Here is a 20,142-nt window from a genome sequence, read left to right as displayed (position 1 = left end):
TCTCTTTTCTGGGACTGGGGGAAAACTTGGACCAGTTCAATTGAACTCTGGGGTTCCCCCTTAAGGGGATTTGCCAAGGCACACTTCTGACCAGGTGTTTCCTCTCTCTTCCAGCCTGCCCACACCCAGCTTCTGCCCCTCCCCTGCGCCAGCTCTGCGCCTGGGTGTAGAGGTCCCTGAGCCAGGCCTATTCCTGGGGTAGCGATGGGCAGGGTTACACGTGTCCTGCATATCCGCATCTGGTGCAATGCCTCTCTCCGAAGGAGGCTTTTTGGGCATCCACAGGGCTCTATCGCAGCTCCTAGCCCGGGGATTGAGAAAACCCCACAGCGACATTATGCTAATAAAAACAATCCCATTGGCTGGCAAGGAGAGATTCCCCTCGCCATCACTGGACTATGCTAATGAGCGTGAATCGCATTGGCTGGCCCGCCAGCGGCAGCTCCAAATATCATTTGCATGGCCGAGTCTGGCAGGCGTCTCTTTGTTGTCAAGCCAGCAGGCTGCGAGCTGTGCGCGCATCTCATGCAGCCCTGGTCCCTGCCCGGCCGCCGCACCTGCTTCCCGGGGAACGGCCGCGACCAGCGGCGGCTGGAAGGAAATAACTTTCAGCCCCGGTTCCGCTCCCATTTCTGCAGGAGAGCCTGGAGCAGGTTCCGATGCTGTGGAGCGTCCCCTGCCCAGCCCAGGACTCGCCGCTGCTCTCCGCCTTCGGGTCTTTAACGCCGGCACGGTCCTGGGGCTGAACCTGCTCGGTTCCCTGCTGCCTTTTGGGAGCGTTGCTCTCGGAGGCCGGGGGGGAGAGGTCGTGGTTGCCAAGGCAGGATGGTGGATCTGGAGAGTGAGGTGCCGCCTCTTCCTCCCAGGTACAGGTTTCGGGATTTGCTGCTGGGAGACCAAGGATGGCAGAACGACGACAGGTGAGTGTGTGGTTAAGCTGTGCTCTGCAAAGAGAGAGACAAAAGAGGGCTGGAAAGCAGGGACAGGCTAACCAGCATTCCCTCTTCTTCCATTGTCTGCCGGGAAATTCCTAGAAAGGTTGAACCTGTTACTATTTAGTGAGCTATTTAAATAAACAGAGCAGAGAGTGCTTAGCCTGGGTAGCACAAGAACACACTCCTTTCACTCACTCTCACACACACAAACCACACAAAGAACGCCAGTCTCTCTCTCTCTATATGCATAGAGAGCATACTCCTATTCCTGGGGTATATATGAATAGAGAGAGAGAGACAGAGAGACAGACACTCATTCAAAAAGCAGATAAACTATCTTTATTCCTTCAGGAGACAGTCAGTCTGCTTTGCATCTTCCAAATAGTGAAGGAGGCTAATCTGACTGGTTGAAGGCTCATCCTCAGAACAGGAAAATTGACAATGGGGGGGCTCCCATTCTGCTTCTCTAGCAATGAGAGCTGCACTGATGTATGAATGTCCGGCTGCCTTGCTAGTAGACATTGCTGCTGCTAAATTGCAGTTCTCCACTGACCATGAAAACATAAGTTGCAGTAATAACTTTTAATGGTCTAAAGAGATAAACAGCACTGACATTTTTTGTTCACTGCGATGTTATTGTGCCTCTGGATTCCTGGTGGTGGTCAACTGGTAAGAATTATTGCAAAGTTTGCTGGTTGTGGAGTGTGAGATGCAATGAAACATTGCTGTATATAGGTGCATTATGTATTTGACTTCTTTAAGTGTATGAGGAAGTTACGAGACTAAACAATGTGACTCTATCAAGTTTCTCTTTAAGGTACTTACATTAAAAAATAAAACCTGGTCTAAGGCACATGAACAGTCACATTCTGTAATTGAAACTTCAGCCATTATTAAAACTTTCACTGTTAGATGCTATCTTGCTCATACATTCATTAGAGAACTACCTGGGGCTCAGGTACCCTCAGGGAAATCTTCAGTCTATCTCTGACGTGGTAATTTAGAGCATATCTACATTGTGACTGGCCACTAATATTGTCTGGTTTATACATACAGCAATGGTAACATAACAGATCATTCCTTTATGTTAATATATGGATATCATGTAGTCTATGGATTGTCAACCTGACAGTCAAGACTTATAGGAATGTTGTAATCACCCCCCCCCCCTTTTCTTTTTTGGCTAGCTAAGAAGGTCCCCTCCACCCCTTACTTTTCTGCTATGGGAACATGGTGTCACATTATGGAAATGGTTGAGAATCAGTGACATAGCAAATGTTTGCTGGTGATAATCCTTTATACTTTGCCATCTAATTTGCATGGGTTTTGTATATGCACTTTTTTCTTCAGTCAGGATGTCAGAGTTAGAGCTGAGGACCATTTGTACTGAATTCCTGTTTGTACCACTTCAAGGACAATATGCAGGCTTAATTCTAAATCATATAAAATGAGGAGGGTGGAGGGCACAGTACTGGAAAGTGGTCCCCCAAAAAGTTACAAAGGAGTAATACAACATTCATTTTAAATATATTTTTATTTAAATTATTGTGCATCATCATCAGCAAACTCTTCATTATAACATACTAAATTAATACCTCCAGAGGACATCGGTCTATGGGCAAATCATTTTTTATTAGACATCATCATTACTGCAGCAATCATAGCTGCTCATATACCTGTACATGATCCCATCATGCAGGGACTTGTAGTAATGATGTCAAATAAAAAAAAATCAAGTGAAAACATCAAAAGATTCTTTTTCTATTCTGATACAAACTATTGCTAGCCAAGTGTCCAATCTTGCTTGCATGTTAGTCAATGGATTTTGGTAAATCCAAATAGACTTCAATAGAGCAGGATCTGGACTCAAAAAAGATGCAGTGCATGCTTCGTACAGCATCTGTTGAACTGTAGAAATTCCTGTTTGAAGTTTGCACAATAGAAAGAGAACAATGTAAATATTTCTACTTTGTATCACTCTAGAACTGCTGTTAATATTTTTCAGGATTATTGGTTATTTATAAACAGACAGCACTTTTACCGTAAACTCGTATCTATGGATTAGTGCAAACCAAGTTATTGCTTTACATGTTATCAGCAGGGCTCCCACATAGGAGGGAAAAAAGGGGCACTTTATCAGGGCCTGGAGGCCCAGCCCAGGATGCACCCCCATTATGGGAGGGGTCCGGTGTTAAGTTTGTACTGGGCCCGAAAAAATTATGCTTGGGCCCTAGTTATCGGTATTGAGTACTAAATGAAAACACACCAATGTTAAGATAATCTTGTTCACTAGATTATTATTATAAATATTAAATCTCAAATAAAATGTGGATCACACTTCTCTTGCAAAAGTCTGAACCAATCCCATACTGTTTTTACTGTGTCATTATCACTTATGAATGATTGATAAATGATTTTGCATAGAAACTCTCATTCTGGGGACATTCTGGGGGTATCACAAATACTTTCGGCACATAATTTTTGGAAATATTAAATTAAGGGACTTTACATAATATGGTCCATGGGAATGCCGGTTACTGATTAACTGTTCATTAACTAATACTGACTAGTCACAAAAGTGATATTACATGAAATGTTACATACTTATTTGTGAATGCCATCTGTTTTATTGCTGTGATACATAAACATAAATTTATTTTTGACAGAGCATATTTCTCTTTTGTTGCATACAGTGAACAATCATTTTTGTCAAAATCTCTCTTTCCTGACATTTTTGTGAACTCTGTTCACCTAAATTCAGAAAGCAGGAGTTAATGTAAAGTCCTTTAATATTTATATTTGTAACTTACCAGCCCTAAAATGTAATATTTTATGTGAGAGTGTGAATCATGATGTATTAGATTAATGGTTCTCAAACTACTTATCATTCACACCACATCTTTTCAAAGAATGAATTCAAGTCCCGTCTTATATACTAGAGTTAATATTCATGTATATCAACTATTAATGGAATACCTGAATATTAAAACACATACAATTACTGTAGTCTTACATTGACATATTTCAGTAGGATGGATGAGATTGTTTCTGTGTACATAGTTTATCCAGAAATGAAAAGACTGGTCACAATTGAAACCAAAAAGTGACCTGTGAACCTCCTCAGGGGAATAGCAACTTAGGAGGAAGGTGTAGTAGGGACAGAATGGGAGCACAAGGAAAGCCTATGTCCCTCCAAGTGGTTGCTCCATTTTGATCCCCATCAAGAGTTTTCCTTTTTGAGCCTTGTTCCTCCAGTCTGTTGCCCATTGAACCCCCATTTCCCCAGCCTTCCCTGCTCCAATGTCTATTTCACCTTGAGTTCCTGTTCTTTTCAAGTTGTCTCCATTTTTGGTCCTCCCAGTCTGTTCATCCTTAAGCCTCTATTTCCCAACCTATTTGGTTACTCCTGTCCCTACCGGCAGCTAGGCACAGACTTCTTGCTAGCTCAGCACCTACAGGGGGTGCACTTAGAGTCGAAGGAGGAGGAGGAGTTGTCTTCCTACCCTTTGTGACAGTCACACAGTGACCTCAGGTACATGGGAGAAATCACTGTAGAAGGACCCTGTTGAGTCCTTAGACCCTGTTTGTATGCATGAGAGATATTAGCTGGGGCTGGATATGGGCTTGTGTGTGTGTTTAATGAAATCACAAACTCAGTAAACCTACCTGTAAATAACTGGGCTTGTTTTAATTATTTATTGACCAGACATTATGGTCAAGTTTGTTTGGTTTATTAATCAAAGACTAGACAGCTAAGATTAAAAGCACATATGGAAAGAGTTAACTCACCAGTTCTGGGATAACAGTCTGTCACTTACCTGTTCTGAGTTGCAACAGTTTTTCAATGGACCTTTAGAGACAAGTTTTTTAGCCCATATTATAATTGACAGTCAAATGGTCTAGACAGTTACATTATGGCCTACTACTTTACAAATTTCCTGTCTGTAAAACATCACAACAGTTTTGGCCTTGTTGAGAGCTTAGCAGGGGTTCCAACAAAAAAAAAATCTCAACCAATCATTCCCATAGTCTTTTGCTGTTGAGTATTTATTTCAAACTTAACATTTTCTGCAACGATTTATGTACCCAATCATCAAATTCAGTTGCTATCAATTAAGGTTTGAGGATCAGTGGCTCAGTGTTTAATGTGTTTAACTACAATCATGAAGGTTCTGGGTTTGAGTTTTGCTGAGACTTTGAAAGGCTACCTCCAGTTCTCCCATTGCAAAATGAGTACCTAATCCATTGGGCTAGGGCAGTCAGAGGCAGTTGACGTGATTCTGGCCACATCCTTCCCTTGTGTACCATTGGTTATGAAACTTATGTGCCTGAACTGTCAGACAGATGACCCATTGCCTCAAGGGAACTTTGACTTTGGCTATTAACTAACATTTATTAACAATTTTTTTTAACTTTATCCCTTTCTTGTGGTTTCCTTACTTTATTATAACTTGTTATTCTAGTAGTCAAAGATAATCACAAGCACAAAAACAACTTGAAGCGGTCTGCAAAGATCAAAAAAGCTCATGCCTTTCCATTCTCTAAGCAATAGAAGATGAATATACTCAAAGTCAAATTCACTTTTAGTCCCTTGACATAACTTGTAAGACAAAATGGGTGAGGTAATATCAACATGAAGCAAAGAGAAAAACAAAAGCTGGCTCAATAAAAGATATTATCTCACCAACCTCTTCTTGCTAATATCCTGGGACCAACATGGCTACAACAACACTGAATAGAACCTATGAGGGATTCTGGGTGCTCTTAAGCAATGTGTCAACAAATCCAGCATTTAAGAATATGGACATTGTTAAGTAGGTGTCAGGATATTTGAAAATTAAGGGTTAAAGTAGAGTAAAGAAAATACAATATTTAAAGGTTTTGCTGCTGATAGATTCCACTGCAACAATCTGTTTCATTCTCTTTTTTGCTAACAACATGCAGTATAAAAATAGTTTGAGTGATTATCCAAGTGCATTCTACTTCAGGGGTGTGTGTGCCCCATAAATGCAAACCTGGAACCTTCAAAATAGCAGTGTCTGTGCCTACACCCTATATAGCATCCTGTAGCTGAGAGCATTAAAGTTGGGTGGCTACAACTGCTTTCCAGTTCCTTCTTACTGTCCATGGCTGTGAGAAGGAATCACCACAGTGCCAACGGTACACTGTGCAATTTATCTTTTTGTTAGTTCCAATTAGTTTAGTTTTATCCTTTCATCCCAATGTCATATTACAAAAAGAAAATAGGATTTTAGTATTATGAGCCCACGTGCCACCTCCTGGATCTAGTGGAGTCCAAACCTCCTGGATTCAAGACATTTTCCTCTTGTGAGAGAGCCCTTTATCAACAAGGGATGCTGAAAGTCTCGTCTGTCTGGGAAAAGTGCATACAACATAAGAACAGCCAGACTGGATCAGACCAATGGTCAATATAGCTCCATATCCTGTCTTCCGACAGTGGCCAATGCTCGGTACTTCAGAGGAAATGAATAGAACAGGTAATCATCAAGTGATCCATCCAGTCAGCCATTCCTAGCCTCTGGCAAACAGCAATCCCTGCCTATCCTGACTAATAGCCATTGATGGACCTATCCTCCATGAACTTATCTAGTTCTTTTTTTGAACCACCATGAAAATGCTCATTATGCTGCTCCTTTTCAAAAAGAACTCACAAATCCAGGGAGCTTCAAATTAAGTTATTTCTTTTGGAAAGCCCTGTGAGTGCTTTCTTGGAACTGGAAGGTGATAAGACTGTTCTTCCAGACAACACCACCACCGCCCACAGCACCCTGGTAAGCTGCCAGTCCACTCCAGGCTCCATACCCATTTAGCATCAAGGAAATCCTATTCCTCCACCATAGAGTCATCCAGAACTTCCTTCACTTCCCTATCAGATGGTTCTGATCCCAGGGTCAATAGGCTCATGTATGCCCACACTCCAGTTCCCCAGAAGATCAGCTGGTCTAATGACAATGATAGCCCTGGCATGGCCCAGACATTTTTGGTACACAGACCTAATTAATCTGAGGATAAAACCTCAGCCAGTAGTATAGGAGAAATTCAGGCCCTTGTGTCAGGACTATCTTATACAGTATTCCAAAATGGCACAGTGACTAAAACCTTACTCAAGGTTTTTTACCTAAAATGGTGTCAGATTTTCATCTTAACCAGAAGATCCACATACCTATCTTCTTCCCCAAGCCCCATGAAATGGGGAGAGGTTAAACTCCACTACTTGGAAGTTGTTATGTCTATTTCTTACTATCTGGACAGAACAAAGCCATTTAAGAACTCTCTTAGATTTTCCTTTACATTTGCTGACATAAAGAAGGGTCAACTGATGTTCATCCAAATGATGTCAAAATGGATCTCAGTCTGTGTTAAAATATGCATGGTGGGCCACTTAGATACACATGCACAGATTAGGACCCATTGCACCAGAGTTCAGGTAGTTTCTGCTGCTTCCCTGTGATGTATCCCAATCTCATTGATTTGTAGAGCAACTACCTGGAGCTCAGCTCACACCTTCTCACAGTACTATTCCTTGCTGGAGGGCTCCAGACCCAAGGCCCACTTTGGCAGAGCTGTCCTGCAGTCATAATCCCAATAGACACTAATCATCCACCTCCAGAATACAAATCGGTTTGTGAATGAGTCACCAGAAATGAAATACATGTGGACAATCATCCAAAGAAGAACAAACAAACCCTTTCCCCACAGTAACTGTGTTTCTTTCAAATGTGCATGAACATGTGTTCCACAACCTGCCTTCCTTCCCTAGTACTGCTGAGTCCTTAGCAATATGCATCCTGTATTAGCAAAAGAATTAGAGTGAAGGAACTGGAGACAACCCCACTTTTTATGCCTTTCTCCCTGGGATGCTGAAGGACATGTTGGGCACTGGCATGACCCCAGCAGACATTTCTGGAATTTTTTTGGGGATTTTTATTTTTGTTTTCTAATATACGCTAGTTTTCTCTATTTTAATAATAGGTATTATTAAATCATAAATAAATCAGAGATAAAAATTATACAAATATTTGCTTATTTAAAAGCCATAAATTCCTCCAAGCCACTCAGTTTTATGCTTTGCAGCTAAAGACTCTGTAAACATCATTGTTCCTGTGTTTTCATGGTTAGTCAGAAGTTCTGTCAGTCTTGCAACTGATAGAAAAAACATTTAATATATGGTTCAGCTATTTTCATATTTAAAACTTGTTATTTTTCTGTGCCATGCTTTAGTAAAGCTGGCAAAGGTTGCAAGAAACAGGCTTCAAAATTAAATTACTGAAATAAATGAGGTGGTTCTTAGAAACACATTCCACTGATGTTCTGTACATGAAACTACTGTTCCACTGATGACAATGGAAGTCTTGATTAAACATACAGGGTAAAATATGACCATGTATCACTATTTTATTCTGTCCATCAGCAGACTGAAAAAGACAATAGTGAACTGGTTTACAATGACATGGCTATTTTCACTGCCAGAAGACCTCAAGGACCATTTCCTCAACTTGTGTAACTTGACATATGTCTGTTGACTTCAATAAAGCTATGCTGAGTTACAACGAAGGATCTAGTCCATTTTCAAGTGGAAGCTTAGATTCTGGAGAAGATAGCAGCATTTGTTGAAAAATCTGCCTGGAGGTCTTAAATCCTTGCATAGACATTGCTTATGCCTGCAGGATTTCTTTGTTTTTAATCCAAGCCTGTTGGGGAAGATCATTAATGCCAGACAGTATTATGGACTTTTATCAAGAAGAGTGAAGATGGAGAATTCTTCTCCGGTTGTATTTTGTTTCATAATACAAAATGATACGTAATAAGACTTTTAAAAAAAACAAAAACAAAACCAACAACAACACTATTTCTTTGTGTCCATGTTATGCTGATATTTTCTATAAGCTCCATGTGATAAATATGGGGAAGAGTTATGTAAAAGAAAAGAAACCTGATGTCAAAGATTAGATACACAAACTGAATGTAACTTGGGTGTGTGTTTTATTAGTCTGTGGTATACATGATGTATGAATTAGTCTTCAACAAAAGTTATATTAAAGAAAAAACAACAACAAATAGTTGTAATGGTCAGAGGCTGTCTACCTTCCCCACCCTGCCCCAAATAAACAAATAATTTTTTTTATAAAGGAAATCATATGAAATTAAAAGCAATAAGGAAACCAATGTGATTTGATTAGGTTACAGGAAGTGCTTGAAAAGGATAAGTAGAAGAAAAGATCAGAAGCAGGAAATAAAAAAAACAAATAATATTCTGAAAAGTCAGAGCGTGCAAACAGATAGATATTAAATAAAAGAATGTGTTGAGAAAGCCTGTTCTAGAAGACTTTTAGTGATGCTTAAGATCCCTATACTGTATTTTAACATACATATTAATGAACATATTATTAATCAAAATGGTGGAAAAGTTATTACATTATTACAAACTATGAATCAAAAGCCCACTGAACAGAGGGCCATGCACAAAAGTAGCACATAGGTCCCATAGATAGAACCTTGTACAATTCTTCTACACTGGAGTTAAGTTCATGTTTATGAGCATTAATTTTCCATTTCTTCATAAAGAACAAATATTTTCTTGATTGTGCCTTTACATGAGAATCTGTAATAAATGCTGCTGCTAACTACTTTTGTTTTTTTTTAATTAATGCTGAATTATTTAGAAGCAAAATACTTTTTTTTTTCTGTTAAACTAAGCATATTTGGTAGATATGAAGTTCTTTTTTGTGTGTGTCAGGCTAGTCTGGGGAATATTTTAACTAGTTTTAAAACCAGTTCAGTTAAATCCGTGTTAAAATTGGTTAGAGCTATAATATAGACCCATTAAAATCATTCCAGTAAGAACAGATGAGGTGATTAAACCATCAAAACTGGGTCTGTGCTATGTCTAACTAGTTTTAAAATCATTTTAGTGGAATCAGTTTGAAAATTGTTTAGAAAATCCTCCCAACAGCCCTTACAGTACATAAGTGCACACACATCTGCAGATTCCAAACTTTCAATAGCTGTACATATTCAGTGTTCAAACATCAGAAAGAGAGAGATCCAGGAGGTGCAACATTAAGGCTTTATTCCTTCCTCCACATATACTATACTCGCCAATCACATATTTCCTGAAAATAGAGTTCTCCTGCCCATCACCCCTTAGGACACCATCTGTTGTAACACTACAGACCTCCTCCAAGCATGGTTAGATTGCACAGTGGTTAAAATGCCAGCAGCATCTTGTCTACACTGGCGCCACTGCTATTTCTATTACGAGTAGTGTTGCACGGTGATAGCAATGACAGAAAATTTTAAGGAAAAAACGTGTAGCGTAGACAAAGACTCTTCATGGTCAACAAACAGGATATATTGTCTCAATCAGTTTATTCTTTAATATACAAGGGCCATATTATGGTTGGGTATTGAGCAGGTGTACTATGCAGAAGGGCTTAAGAACTGCTTCATCCTTGTGCCTCTGGAGGTGGATACATGCTGAACCAAAGGGATGGGAAGAAGCCAGAACTGAGATGGGACCATACGTCTGTTACTCCTCATACTGCCCCATCCTCGCGTCTGTGCTGAAATGGCACAATTTAGCTCCAAAGCCTTAGATAAATGTAAAATAATAAAGATCAATGTGATTAACTAGATTTCTCAGTCCCCTCCTCCTTTTTGCTGAATGTACTATTACCCCTTTTGACCTGAATTGTTAGCCAATATTCAGAACCTTGTATCTTGTTTCCATTAGGTGAATAAATTAATGGGACTTCCTGCAGCCGTCTGTCCACTTCTGTAGAGTTTCTGCTGCATCTGTCTCTCACACAGACAGTTCCATGAAACAATACCCAGCCCCTTTGTTTGCATTCAGCCCCAGTGAAACTCTTCTGTCTACATAGCTCAGATTCCTGAATGGACTTACACTTGGCCTGTCTTTTGGGTGGTGACTCCTATTATTTCAGCTATCTTAATCTATAAAGTACCTTAATTGCTTTTTACATTTATCCTACATGAAGTGTAGTTGTCACACCGACCAACTTCAACAAAGTTTCATATAATGTAAAAGTACATTATCTAATAAAATGGTCCTGCTTTCATAAAATCTGGCGAACATCAGTTCTTAGTATCTTTAATTATGTTGAAAAACAACATGCTTAAGAACTGAAAATATCCAATTTATTGAAGACAAAGATGCTTCACAACCTGGAGAGATGATTTAACTTGAGGAAAAAGTGTTTATTTTTGCTGCCCTGTTAGCTCATGGATATACTAATGAATCTATTAATGACAAATTTGCATCTGGAGTCCATATACATGTCAAAGGACGGTCAGATCAGATAATGCTAGAGTTTTAAAGAAGGATATTTTAAAAATAAAAACAATAATGTTCTGTAGCAATGGTGTCTACTCAATTTTCCAGTACAGTCAAAAGATAAAAATTCAGTTCCATGGGTGTAACATAGGGTATAATTTGGCTCTAATTTATCAAAGCACTTAAGAATGTGCTTACTTGCTTAAATCTATTCAATTTAGGCATTTGCTTAAAAGGTAAGAATTTATTTCAGTGCTTTGTTGAATAGGAGCCTTGGTACAGTGTGTACAGGAATCTATAAAGAGACATACTGGGACAAATTGTGTTGTACTATGGAAAAAAATCCGAAACTCATACATTTTAGCATTACAAAAATCAGCATTTTTTCCTGCTCATTTTTACTGGCAATCCCATTTCCCCTGCCTCTCCCTCAAAATCCCTCCACAGACAGACATGCAGACTATTCCTATTTCATGAAAAGTCATGGAAGACAGGAGAGATTACAGAGGACGGGAAAAGGGCAAATATAGTACCAATATATAAAAAGGGAAATAAGAACAACCCAGGGAATTACAAACCAATCAGCTTAACTTCAATACCTAGAAAGATAATGGAGCAAATAATTAAGCAAACTCCTAGAAGATAATAAAACGATAAGTAACAGTCATCATGGATTTGTCAAGAACAAATCGTGCCAAAACAGCCTCATAGCTTTCCTTGACAGGGTAACAAGCCTTTTGTATTAGGGGGGTAAGTCATAGAGGTGGTATATCTTGACTTTAGTAAGGCTTTTGATTCTTTGTCACATGACCTTTTAATAAAAAAACTATGGAAATAAAATCTAGATGGAGCTACTATAAGATGGCTGCATTACTGATTGGAAAACTGTTCACAGAGAGTAATCATCAATGGTTCTCAGTCAAGTTGGATGGGCATATCGAGTGGGGACTTGCAGGGATTAGTTCTGAGTCCAGTTCTTTTCAATATATTCATAATTTATTTAGATAATGGTCTAGAGATCATATGGATGATACCAATCTGGAAGCAGTTGCAAGTGCTTTGGAGGATTGGATTAAAATTAAAAAACGATGTGGACAAACTGGAGAATTGGTCTGAAGTAAATAGGATGAAATTCAATAATGACAAATGCAAAGTACTCCATTTAGGAAGGAACAATCAGTTGCACACACACAAAATGGGAAATGACTGCCTAGGAAGGAGTACTGTAGAAAGGGATCTGAAGGTCACAGGGGATCACAAGTTATATATAAGCCAACAGTGTAACACTGTTAGAAAAAAAGGCAAACATCGTTCTGGGATGTATCAGCAGGAGTGTTATAAGCAAGACACGAGAAGTAATTTTTCTGCTCTAGCTGTGCTGATTATGCTTCAACTGGAGTATTGTTCCCAGTTCTGGGTGCCACATTTCAGGAAAGATGTGGAGAAAGTCCAGAGAAGAGCAACAAAAATGATTATAGGTCTGGAAAACACAACCTATGAGGGAAGATTGATAAAAGTGGGTTTGTTTGATCCAGAGAAGAGAATACTGGGGGGGGGGGGGGGGAGGGGACATGATAACAGTTTTCAAGTACATAAAAGGTTGTTACAAGGAGGAGCGAGAAAAATTGTTCTCCTTAACCTCTGAGGATAGAACAAGCAGCGATGGGCTTTAATTGCAACAAGGTGTAGTTTAGGTTGAACATTAGGAAAAAAGTTTCCTAATTGTCAGGGTAGGTAAGCACTGGAATAAATTGCCTAGGAGGTTGTGGAATCTCAATCATTGGAGATTTTTAAGAGCAGATAGACAAACACCTGTTAGGGATGGTCTAGATAATGCTTGGTCTTGCCATAAGTGCAGGGGACTGGACTAGACGACCTCTAAAGGTACCTTTCCAGTCCTATACTTCTATACTGCTCTGAGTTATATGATGGTCCAGTCCAAGATCCAGAGAAATAAGTACAAGCTTGAACTTTTCTTCCTGAACTGTTCCATGAAGTCTTCACCCATGATGGCCAATGATACAGGTCATACTTTATATCCAAGGCTTTAGTTACTTTACAAAGAAGATGCCCCTAACTGAAGAAAAATGAGTAGTTCAGTAGTATAACTTTTTCTTACTTTTTTGAGAGCAAAATATATAGATGGTTTTTAAACCGTGCATTTTTTACTGTTGGGATGAAATTTATCCCAGGGCAGAGGGCCCTTAACCGCTTTAGTCCTTAACCGCTTTAGGCTTAGGGAAGATTTAAAAAGTTCATAGAAACTTCAGTAGCCCTCCATACTGGGATGAATTTAACTGCAGTGAAATCAGTAATAACTGATTAAGACTATAAAGCTCACATTATTCTGAAAAATTGCTAACCTACTGCCATTTGATCAAGGCACAATACTGTGTAGCAGTCATTTCAGTTTGCACTGCCATTTTATCTATTGCCTCATCAGATTTCATGTCAGATTGTATACAAAGCTAGTATGAAAGCTCTCAGGGTTAGTGCTTCATTTCTATAATGCATACTAAAAATGATTGGATTCCAAACAAATTTGAAATACTATTAATAAACACAACATTTTGGAATTCTTCCATTCGTTATTCCAATAACAAATATTTTGTATTTTCTCAAACACTAAAACAGATATCTGTATTTCCCCAATACCAATTTTTTCTCTCTATCTTTTTGGTAAAAAAAAAAAAACACATTGAACGACATGTGTAGGTAGATACCATTAATTTCACATATTGTTTCTATGTTAGGAAAAACATAACCTGGGTCACTTTTATACAATGCATACTTTTAGGCCAGAATTGCAGAGCTAAATAGCAGCGATTCTAAGTACTATTCTTAGACAAAGACACTTAAAGGATTAATGGAAAATTAGGTTTCCCTTCTGATCTGCTTGCTACTTAAACAAAAAAAAAGTTACCACTTATGTGCAAATGAAAGGGATTCAGATCATTTACAACACCTACGCATATCAGCTGGACAATTGCACAGCTTGCTGTCATAGTGATTGAAAGCTTTTGCTGAGCAATTCCCTTATGTAAATCTCAGAACTCACTTTAACTCACTTTGATCAGTCATAGTGTGAATTGAGTGAAGCTCTCTGTTTGCCATTTCAGTAGGAAAGCACCTCAGTGGTTGTTAAACTAGGAAGGGGTTGAGGGAAACCCAAATGTTTCTGAATCAAATGATTTAAAAAACCTGGGCTTAGATTCAACTACATGAAAATTTATGGATTCCTCAAAAGAAAAGACATTTTAAAGAAACACTTAAATCAATTTGTTTTACTAATTTCAGAAGAGAATATATTCACTTCTAGCAATTCTATGCTGAAGGATTTAATGATTTAAGCAAATACTGGATAGCTTTTGATTTTTCACTACAGGTACAATTTTCAAAAGCAATTAAGTAATTTATAGTAGCCTAAATTCCATTTTCATAACTAACTTTCAATGAGATGTAGACTCCTAAATTTTTTAATCAATGTTGAAAGTAGGACTAAAGTGCTTTTGAAAAGTGTTACCATACATGCCTTTCATCTGTATTTGGGCAGAATTTCCTCTTTGCCGTACAGTTACTGTTGTGCAGCATACATCCTTGTGCAGCCCTGAAACCTGAGATAGTTGCATTACAGGGTGCTATATATATATAATTAGGCCTCAATTCTCTCATATTATACAGAAACGCACCAAAATGGAAAGTTTAAGAAGAACCAATGCATGTTCACTCACATACCACTCATTACCATCCCCCCATCTGGGGGGAGGGGAGGGAGGCATCCCTGGCCTTTGAGAAAGAATTAGCAATAGGTGCATGTCCATCTAGGCCAATTAATGTCCAAAGATCTCCAGGGAAATCCTCATGCCAGAGTTCCCCCTGGAATTATGTCACTGTTGATTCCTTACTGCAAATCGAGTAGGAGTTAGCACTGAACTCATTTACTGCTATTGGTTGCTAGGGACTGATACTGTGTAAAGGGTCCTCCCAAAAAACCACAGAGCAGACTACATAGTATTCATGTATTTTGCTCAACAAGCCAGTATAAGTTATATTGTCTAAAATACTTTTTATTTTGGTATAACTGCAGCCACACTAAGAGGTTTTTGCTAGTAAAACCATACTGGCAAAACCTTTCCAGTGTGGACGAGGCCTTAGTGGCTCTGGTCTATCCTTGAGTGTTTTGGGGCCATCTCCATTCTGTGATGAGGATGACTTGGCCCATAATTTGGAAAAAGATTTATCCTCTTTCTGGGTGAAAAGATGCCATATAAAGCATTTTATATATATATAAAAATGTACAAAATATGTTTATAAATGTTTATGCATGTTACATGAAACTTGGCATGCATTGTACTGGTATATGGGAGAACTATACAATTCCCTCTTAAACCTGTTTCTCAGATGGCTTCTCTTTCTTCCAAAGTTTATTATTTTATACCAGCAAACTTTGTTTCTGTAATGCAAGAAATCCTTCTCTATCCATACTTTTGGGATGACTCTCTATTGGGCTATTCCACAGTCATGAAACAAGTGGTTGTATTTAATCCACGGGCAACACTCTTGCTCGTGTACACGCTCCAACAAAGGAGGTAAACATGGGTATCAGAAGTTACTATATCAGAAACATCAAAATAAGATTACTATGAGAGTCTTACCAAACATTTGTCAGACACATTCAATTTCTATGTATTTTCCATTAGTAAGCCTGCCTTTTTGTGTCTGAAGTCAGTGAAGTGTATGCTGCACGTAAAAGCTTGTGCTGATGTATTAAATGGTTAAAAAGTGATTTCCTAATCCTATATATTTACAAATGCCTGAACAAGTAAAGTCTTATCCAGAGGCCTGACCACTATGGTTTGATACCCTGGATATTTTTTAGGAAGAATACAACCCAGGTACCACAAATTCTGTTGTACAGAAGATTCAATACAGAATGCTTTTAAACAGCTGATAAATACTTCAGCCTCCCTCATGCAATCATCTGCTGATTATGTTTAGCACATAACTCCCTGGTGGGAAGTTGCAGTAAAATGGAAACAGTCATTAAGACACAAAAGTATCATTCATATTTATGGAGAAAACAGTAACTTTGTGTTGTAATTTTCCAGGAAATGTTTCCTAAGGGACAAATCCTGCCCTCTCCTCTGGGGATATTTTGGGGGAACTGCAGCAGTTCCAGAGTGGGAGATGGGGTGGCGGGTTGGTAAGGAATTCATGCACGAGAGTTTGTACCCCATAATCCCGGAACTATGATTCTTTATTTGCAGGAGTCTGGAGAGGTGGTTTAAAGTATGGCATGGTGGTAGATCAATAATGTTATGAGCTGGGTGAAACCTTGTTATGTGTTGAGTTAAAACCGCATTAAAACTGATGTGTGAATGCACCTTTCATTTAAGATAGTTGCAAGAAACACTTAAGGGGCCACACCTAACATAAGGCCTAATAGGTTATATCTAAACTGCAGCTGAGAGTATTTGTCTCCCAGCCTGGGTAGACAGACACATACTAGCTCTGCTCAAGCTAGCGTGCTAAAAATAGCAGTGTAGTCATTGCAGCATGGGTGGCAAGCACAGGCTAGCCATCCTAATATGGCTTCAGGAGGTTGGGCGGGCGGGCATGTACTCTGGCAGCTAGCCCAGACTGCTGCCTATGCTACAGTATCCAAACTGCTCCTTTTAACATGCTAGCTCAAGCAGAGCTAGTGCATATCTGTCTACTAGAGCCGGGAGACATGTCCCAGCCACCCATATAGTCTGTCCAGAAATTGGCACCATGTGTGCAAGGGGTTCCATTTGATATTGTGACCAGGGGTGGGTGGGTGTGAGAGAGAGAGAGAGAAAAAAAAGACAAGCTGTGTGCAGAGACATAAGAGAGATAGAGGTTAAAAATCAAGAAAACCAAGCAGCAGCCTATAAGCTCAGTGTGTGACCCTAACGAGGTTTCGGGTCTGGTGTTGGCCGAAGAGGTTTAGGGGCTATTTTAAAAGAACATATCCTTTTGTTTTGATTCCTCCTGTGTTCGGAGAAGCTGGAGATTGTACATTTCTTGTAATTAAACAAAATTGCCTCAAAATAAAATACCAGACTCTATAGTAAATTTCTGCCCTCAGCGGGAACATGGTCCAGGCCATGAACTCTGATGAGCCACTTTGCCCCTTTTTGACCTAACAACAACAATGCAGATCCACTGGCTAACCCCATAGCTTAAGGGAATGGTGCAGCTGACAATAAGGGCAACTGCAGTTTTAGGGCAGCGATAGTGGTGATAGGTGCTCTACAAGAGTATTCTGCCCCAAACCTGTTTGATTGCTCTCTCTGCAGGGGAGAGGGTTTGGCCCTTTGCTATTTAGAGTATTAAAAAAGGTGATTACACTTTTACTTTCTTTCAAGTAACTCTGACATTAGAAAGTCTGAGAAGTTCCTTCTAAAGTGCAGTGACTGTTTAAATATTTACGCAGTAAATACCTTTAAAAATGTCACCGTCTCATTTTCCAGTCAGCTATCTAAAATGTTATGGAGTGTTGGGGTCCCCCCTCGCCCCATTACCCACCCACCTACCTCTCTCCTGTGATTACAGTAAAATCGCAGCAAAGAATATATATACAACCTCATCAAATCAAGTCTTATGGAAATACAAATGGGAAAAGCACCAAGCTGAGTTGCAAATGGAAAAAAGACCAACATTTGTTAACTCTGCCCATATTGTTTTTTATTCTCTGGTCCCTGTTAATGTACATCACACTGCCTAATCCTGCAAGATTCTCAACACCTTAACTCCCACTGAATTCAACAGGGGCTGCTGAGGAGGCTCGATGCCTGCCAGAAGTATTCAGTAACTTGCACTCGAGCTCAGACATATGTAGAGACCTCGAATAGGACCGTCTAGAAGCCGTTGTATATATCTGCTGTATAACTCTTAGGGAAAAACACACAAAGCGTCAAAAGATACATTTTTTCAAATTGGAAATACAATGCTTAAAGATAGACATCTTTTTGCAGATGTTTTCCAGATTTTTACTGCTATTTTGTCCTCTTTGTAGTCAATTGACCAAGACAACTGCAAACAGAACAAAATATTCCATGCTGTGCAGAAATGCAGAACCTGATAAATCAGTACATATTTACATAGAGAACAGCAAGAGCTTTATGTAGATATTCCAGCCCCACAAAGTCTTAAGCTGGTCACCCCACGGTAGTCCATGGGAAAAGTTCTCTGATTTATACTGAAGAATTTACAAAATTTAATTAAAAACATTGATTCTAAAATCCATTTTTTAACATGACAATTATTTGTTTTGTGTGAAGGTTACTGAAAATGACAAAAGGTTGGATATAAAAGTTATGAAGTGATTATCAAAAGTCATCTGAAAAGATCCAAATCTCAGTCAAAAAGCGTTGAATTCATTCCAAAGGGTAAATTAGTTTCAGTAAATTATTTATGGAACCTCTTCGTATTCGAGCTTGGCAATTCATTGCTCAAAGTGCAAAGAACAAGTGGATGTGGCAGACACAGTAATCTGAATATTGTTGGATTTATAATTACGTTTGAATCAGTAACTTGTGTCAATTACTGGTTGCTAGAACTCAAGTTATTTGATCATCTTCTTAACCTGCACAATTGGTTCTTAACCCTTCTTAAGAATAGAGTCTTTGTTGTGGCTTCACCAGGGTATTTATCTTGGTGGGGGAGGGGGAGAAAGGAAGAGGTGGCAGAAGTGCATTGTGGGTGAGGAGGGTTGCTATCATGGGCTTGGTACCTTATGACCTTGGGCCATGGTGAAATGAAGGTCAAAGGTTCTCAGGTTTCCCAAGAAGGCAGTGCCACTCCACAGCAGCAAGGGAGAGAGAGACAAAGATGGCAGAGTTACAGGGGGATGCTATTCTTCCTTGCATCACCAGACACAAGGTTACCAGACCTAGTAGATTCCTCATGCATCCAGCCAGGCAGCCACATGGACTGAAATCTATTAATTCAGACCTCCTCCCCACCCTGGAGATGATGTACCCCAAAACAGGATGGTCAGCAATTAGGTTGGAAGGGAATCCATTCTGCTGTCCCCCCTCCACCCAAAAATAAAAGTGTGCATATGTAGTTACTGTGTATGGAGGTAAAGGTCTTTATGGGTATGTTTAGACTGCAATAAAGGACCCGTGGCATGGCTGCACCTGACGTGGGTCAGCTGACTGCTGCTTGTGGTGCTCGGGCTGTGGGGTTAAAAATAGCAGTGTAGATGTTCAGGCTTGGGCTGGAGCCAAGGCTCCGAGACCACGTGTGAGAGAAAGGTCTCAGAACCCAAATGTCTACACTGCTATTTTTAGACCTGCACCCAAGCCCTGCAAGCCACAATCAGCAGACCGAAGCTCCGAGACTTGATGCATTGGACTTTTTTATTGCAGTGTAGACATATCCTAAGGGTAAGGGGACCACCCATCCTGAATTGGGTGGAACAGTCCTGAAAGGCAGAGTTCACGTTCCTTCCGGTCCTGGGCTGAATGATCTGGGACAGCATTTGTCCTGGATTCCCTGCGGCATCATTCTGCATCTGCCTGAGACTCAGGGACAGTGCCAGCCTCCTCCCAGTGTGGGGAAGAGTGAGGTGGTTCTTAGCAATCCTTTGCCATGAGGCTTCACTCCCTGCTCCTCCTCTCACCCCCAAGGCTCCACCTCAGGCCAGGACAGAAGCCCCTGTTCCTCCATCTGCCCTGGGTAGCATGCCTCGGCGGGGTGGAACACAGGCTGGGGCTGCTCTCATGCCCCATGGCCCTTCACCCAGGGCAGATGGATGTTTTGGGGCTCCCCACAGTGACTCAGGTTCCCTGGGTGGCTCTTACCACGGCCCAGTTCTGGTTTCTGTCCTGGCCAGGGGGCAGGGCCTTGGGTGAAAAGGATGAG

The 20,142-nt window shown here is 40.0% G+C and overlaps 1 protein-coding gene across 4 annotated transcripts in view; it reads left to right on the top strand.

The window, feature by feature from the left end:
* The first annotated feature begins 638 nt into the window (after positions 1 to 638).
* KCNT2 (potassium sodium-activated channel subfamily T member 2) overlaps positions 639 to 20,142 on the top strand; it is a 245,565-nt gene continuing 226,061 nt past the window's right edge. For all 4 annotated transcript variants that reach the window (XM_067535158.1, XM_067535157.1, XM_067535156.1 and 1 more), the window contains exon 1: positions 639 to 920. In XM_067535158.1, the coding sequence (XP_067391259.1) occupies positions 826 to 920 (95 nt within the window). In that variant the 5' untranslated portion in view covers positions 639 to 825. The remainder of the gene's footprint in view (positions 921 to 20,142) is intronic.

This window comes from Emydura macquarii, unplaced genomic scaffold (assembly GCF_026122565.2).
Source record: "Emydura macquarii macquarii isolate MOO-44397 ecotype Brisbane River unplaced genomic scaffold, CSIRO-AGI_Emac_v2 contig_3477, whole genome shotgun sequence".
NCBI classification, from domain to species: Eukaryota; Metazoa; Chordata; order Testudines; family Chelidae; genus Emydura; species Emydura macquarii.
This window is presented reverse-complemented; position numbering and strand designations above follow the sequence as displayed.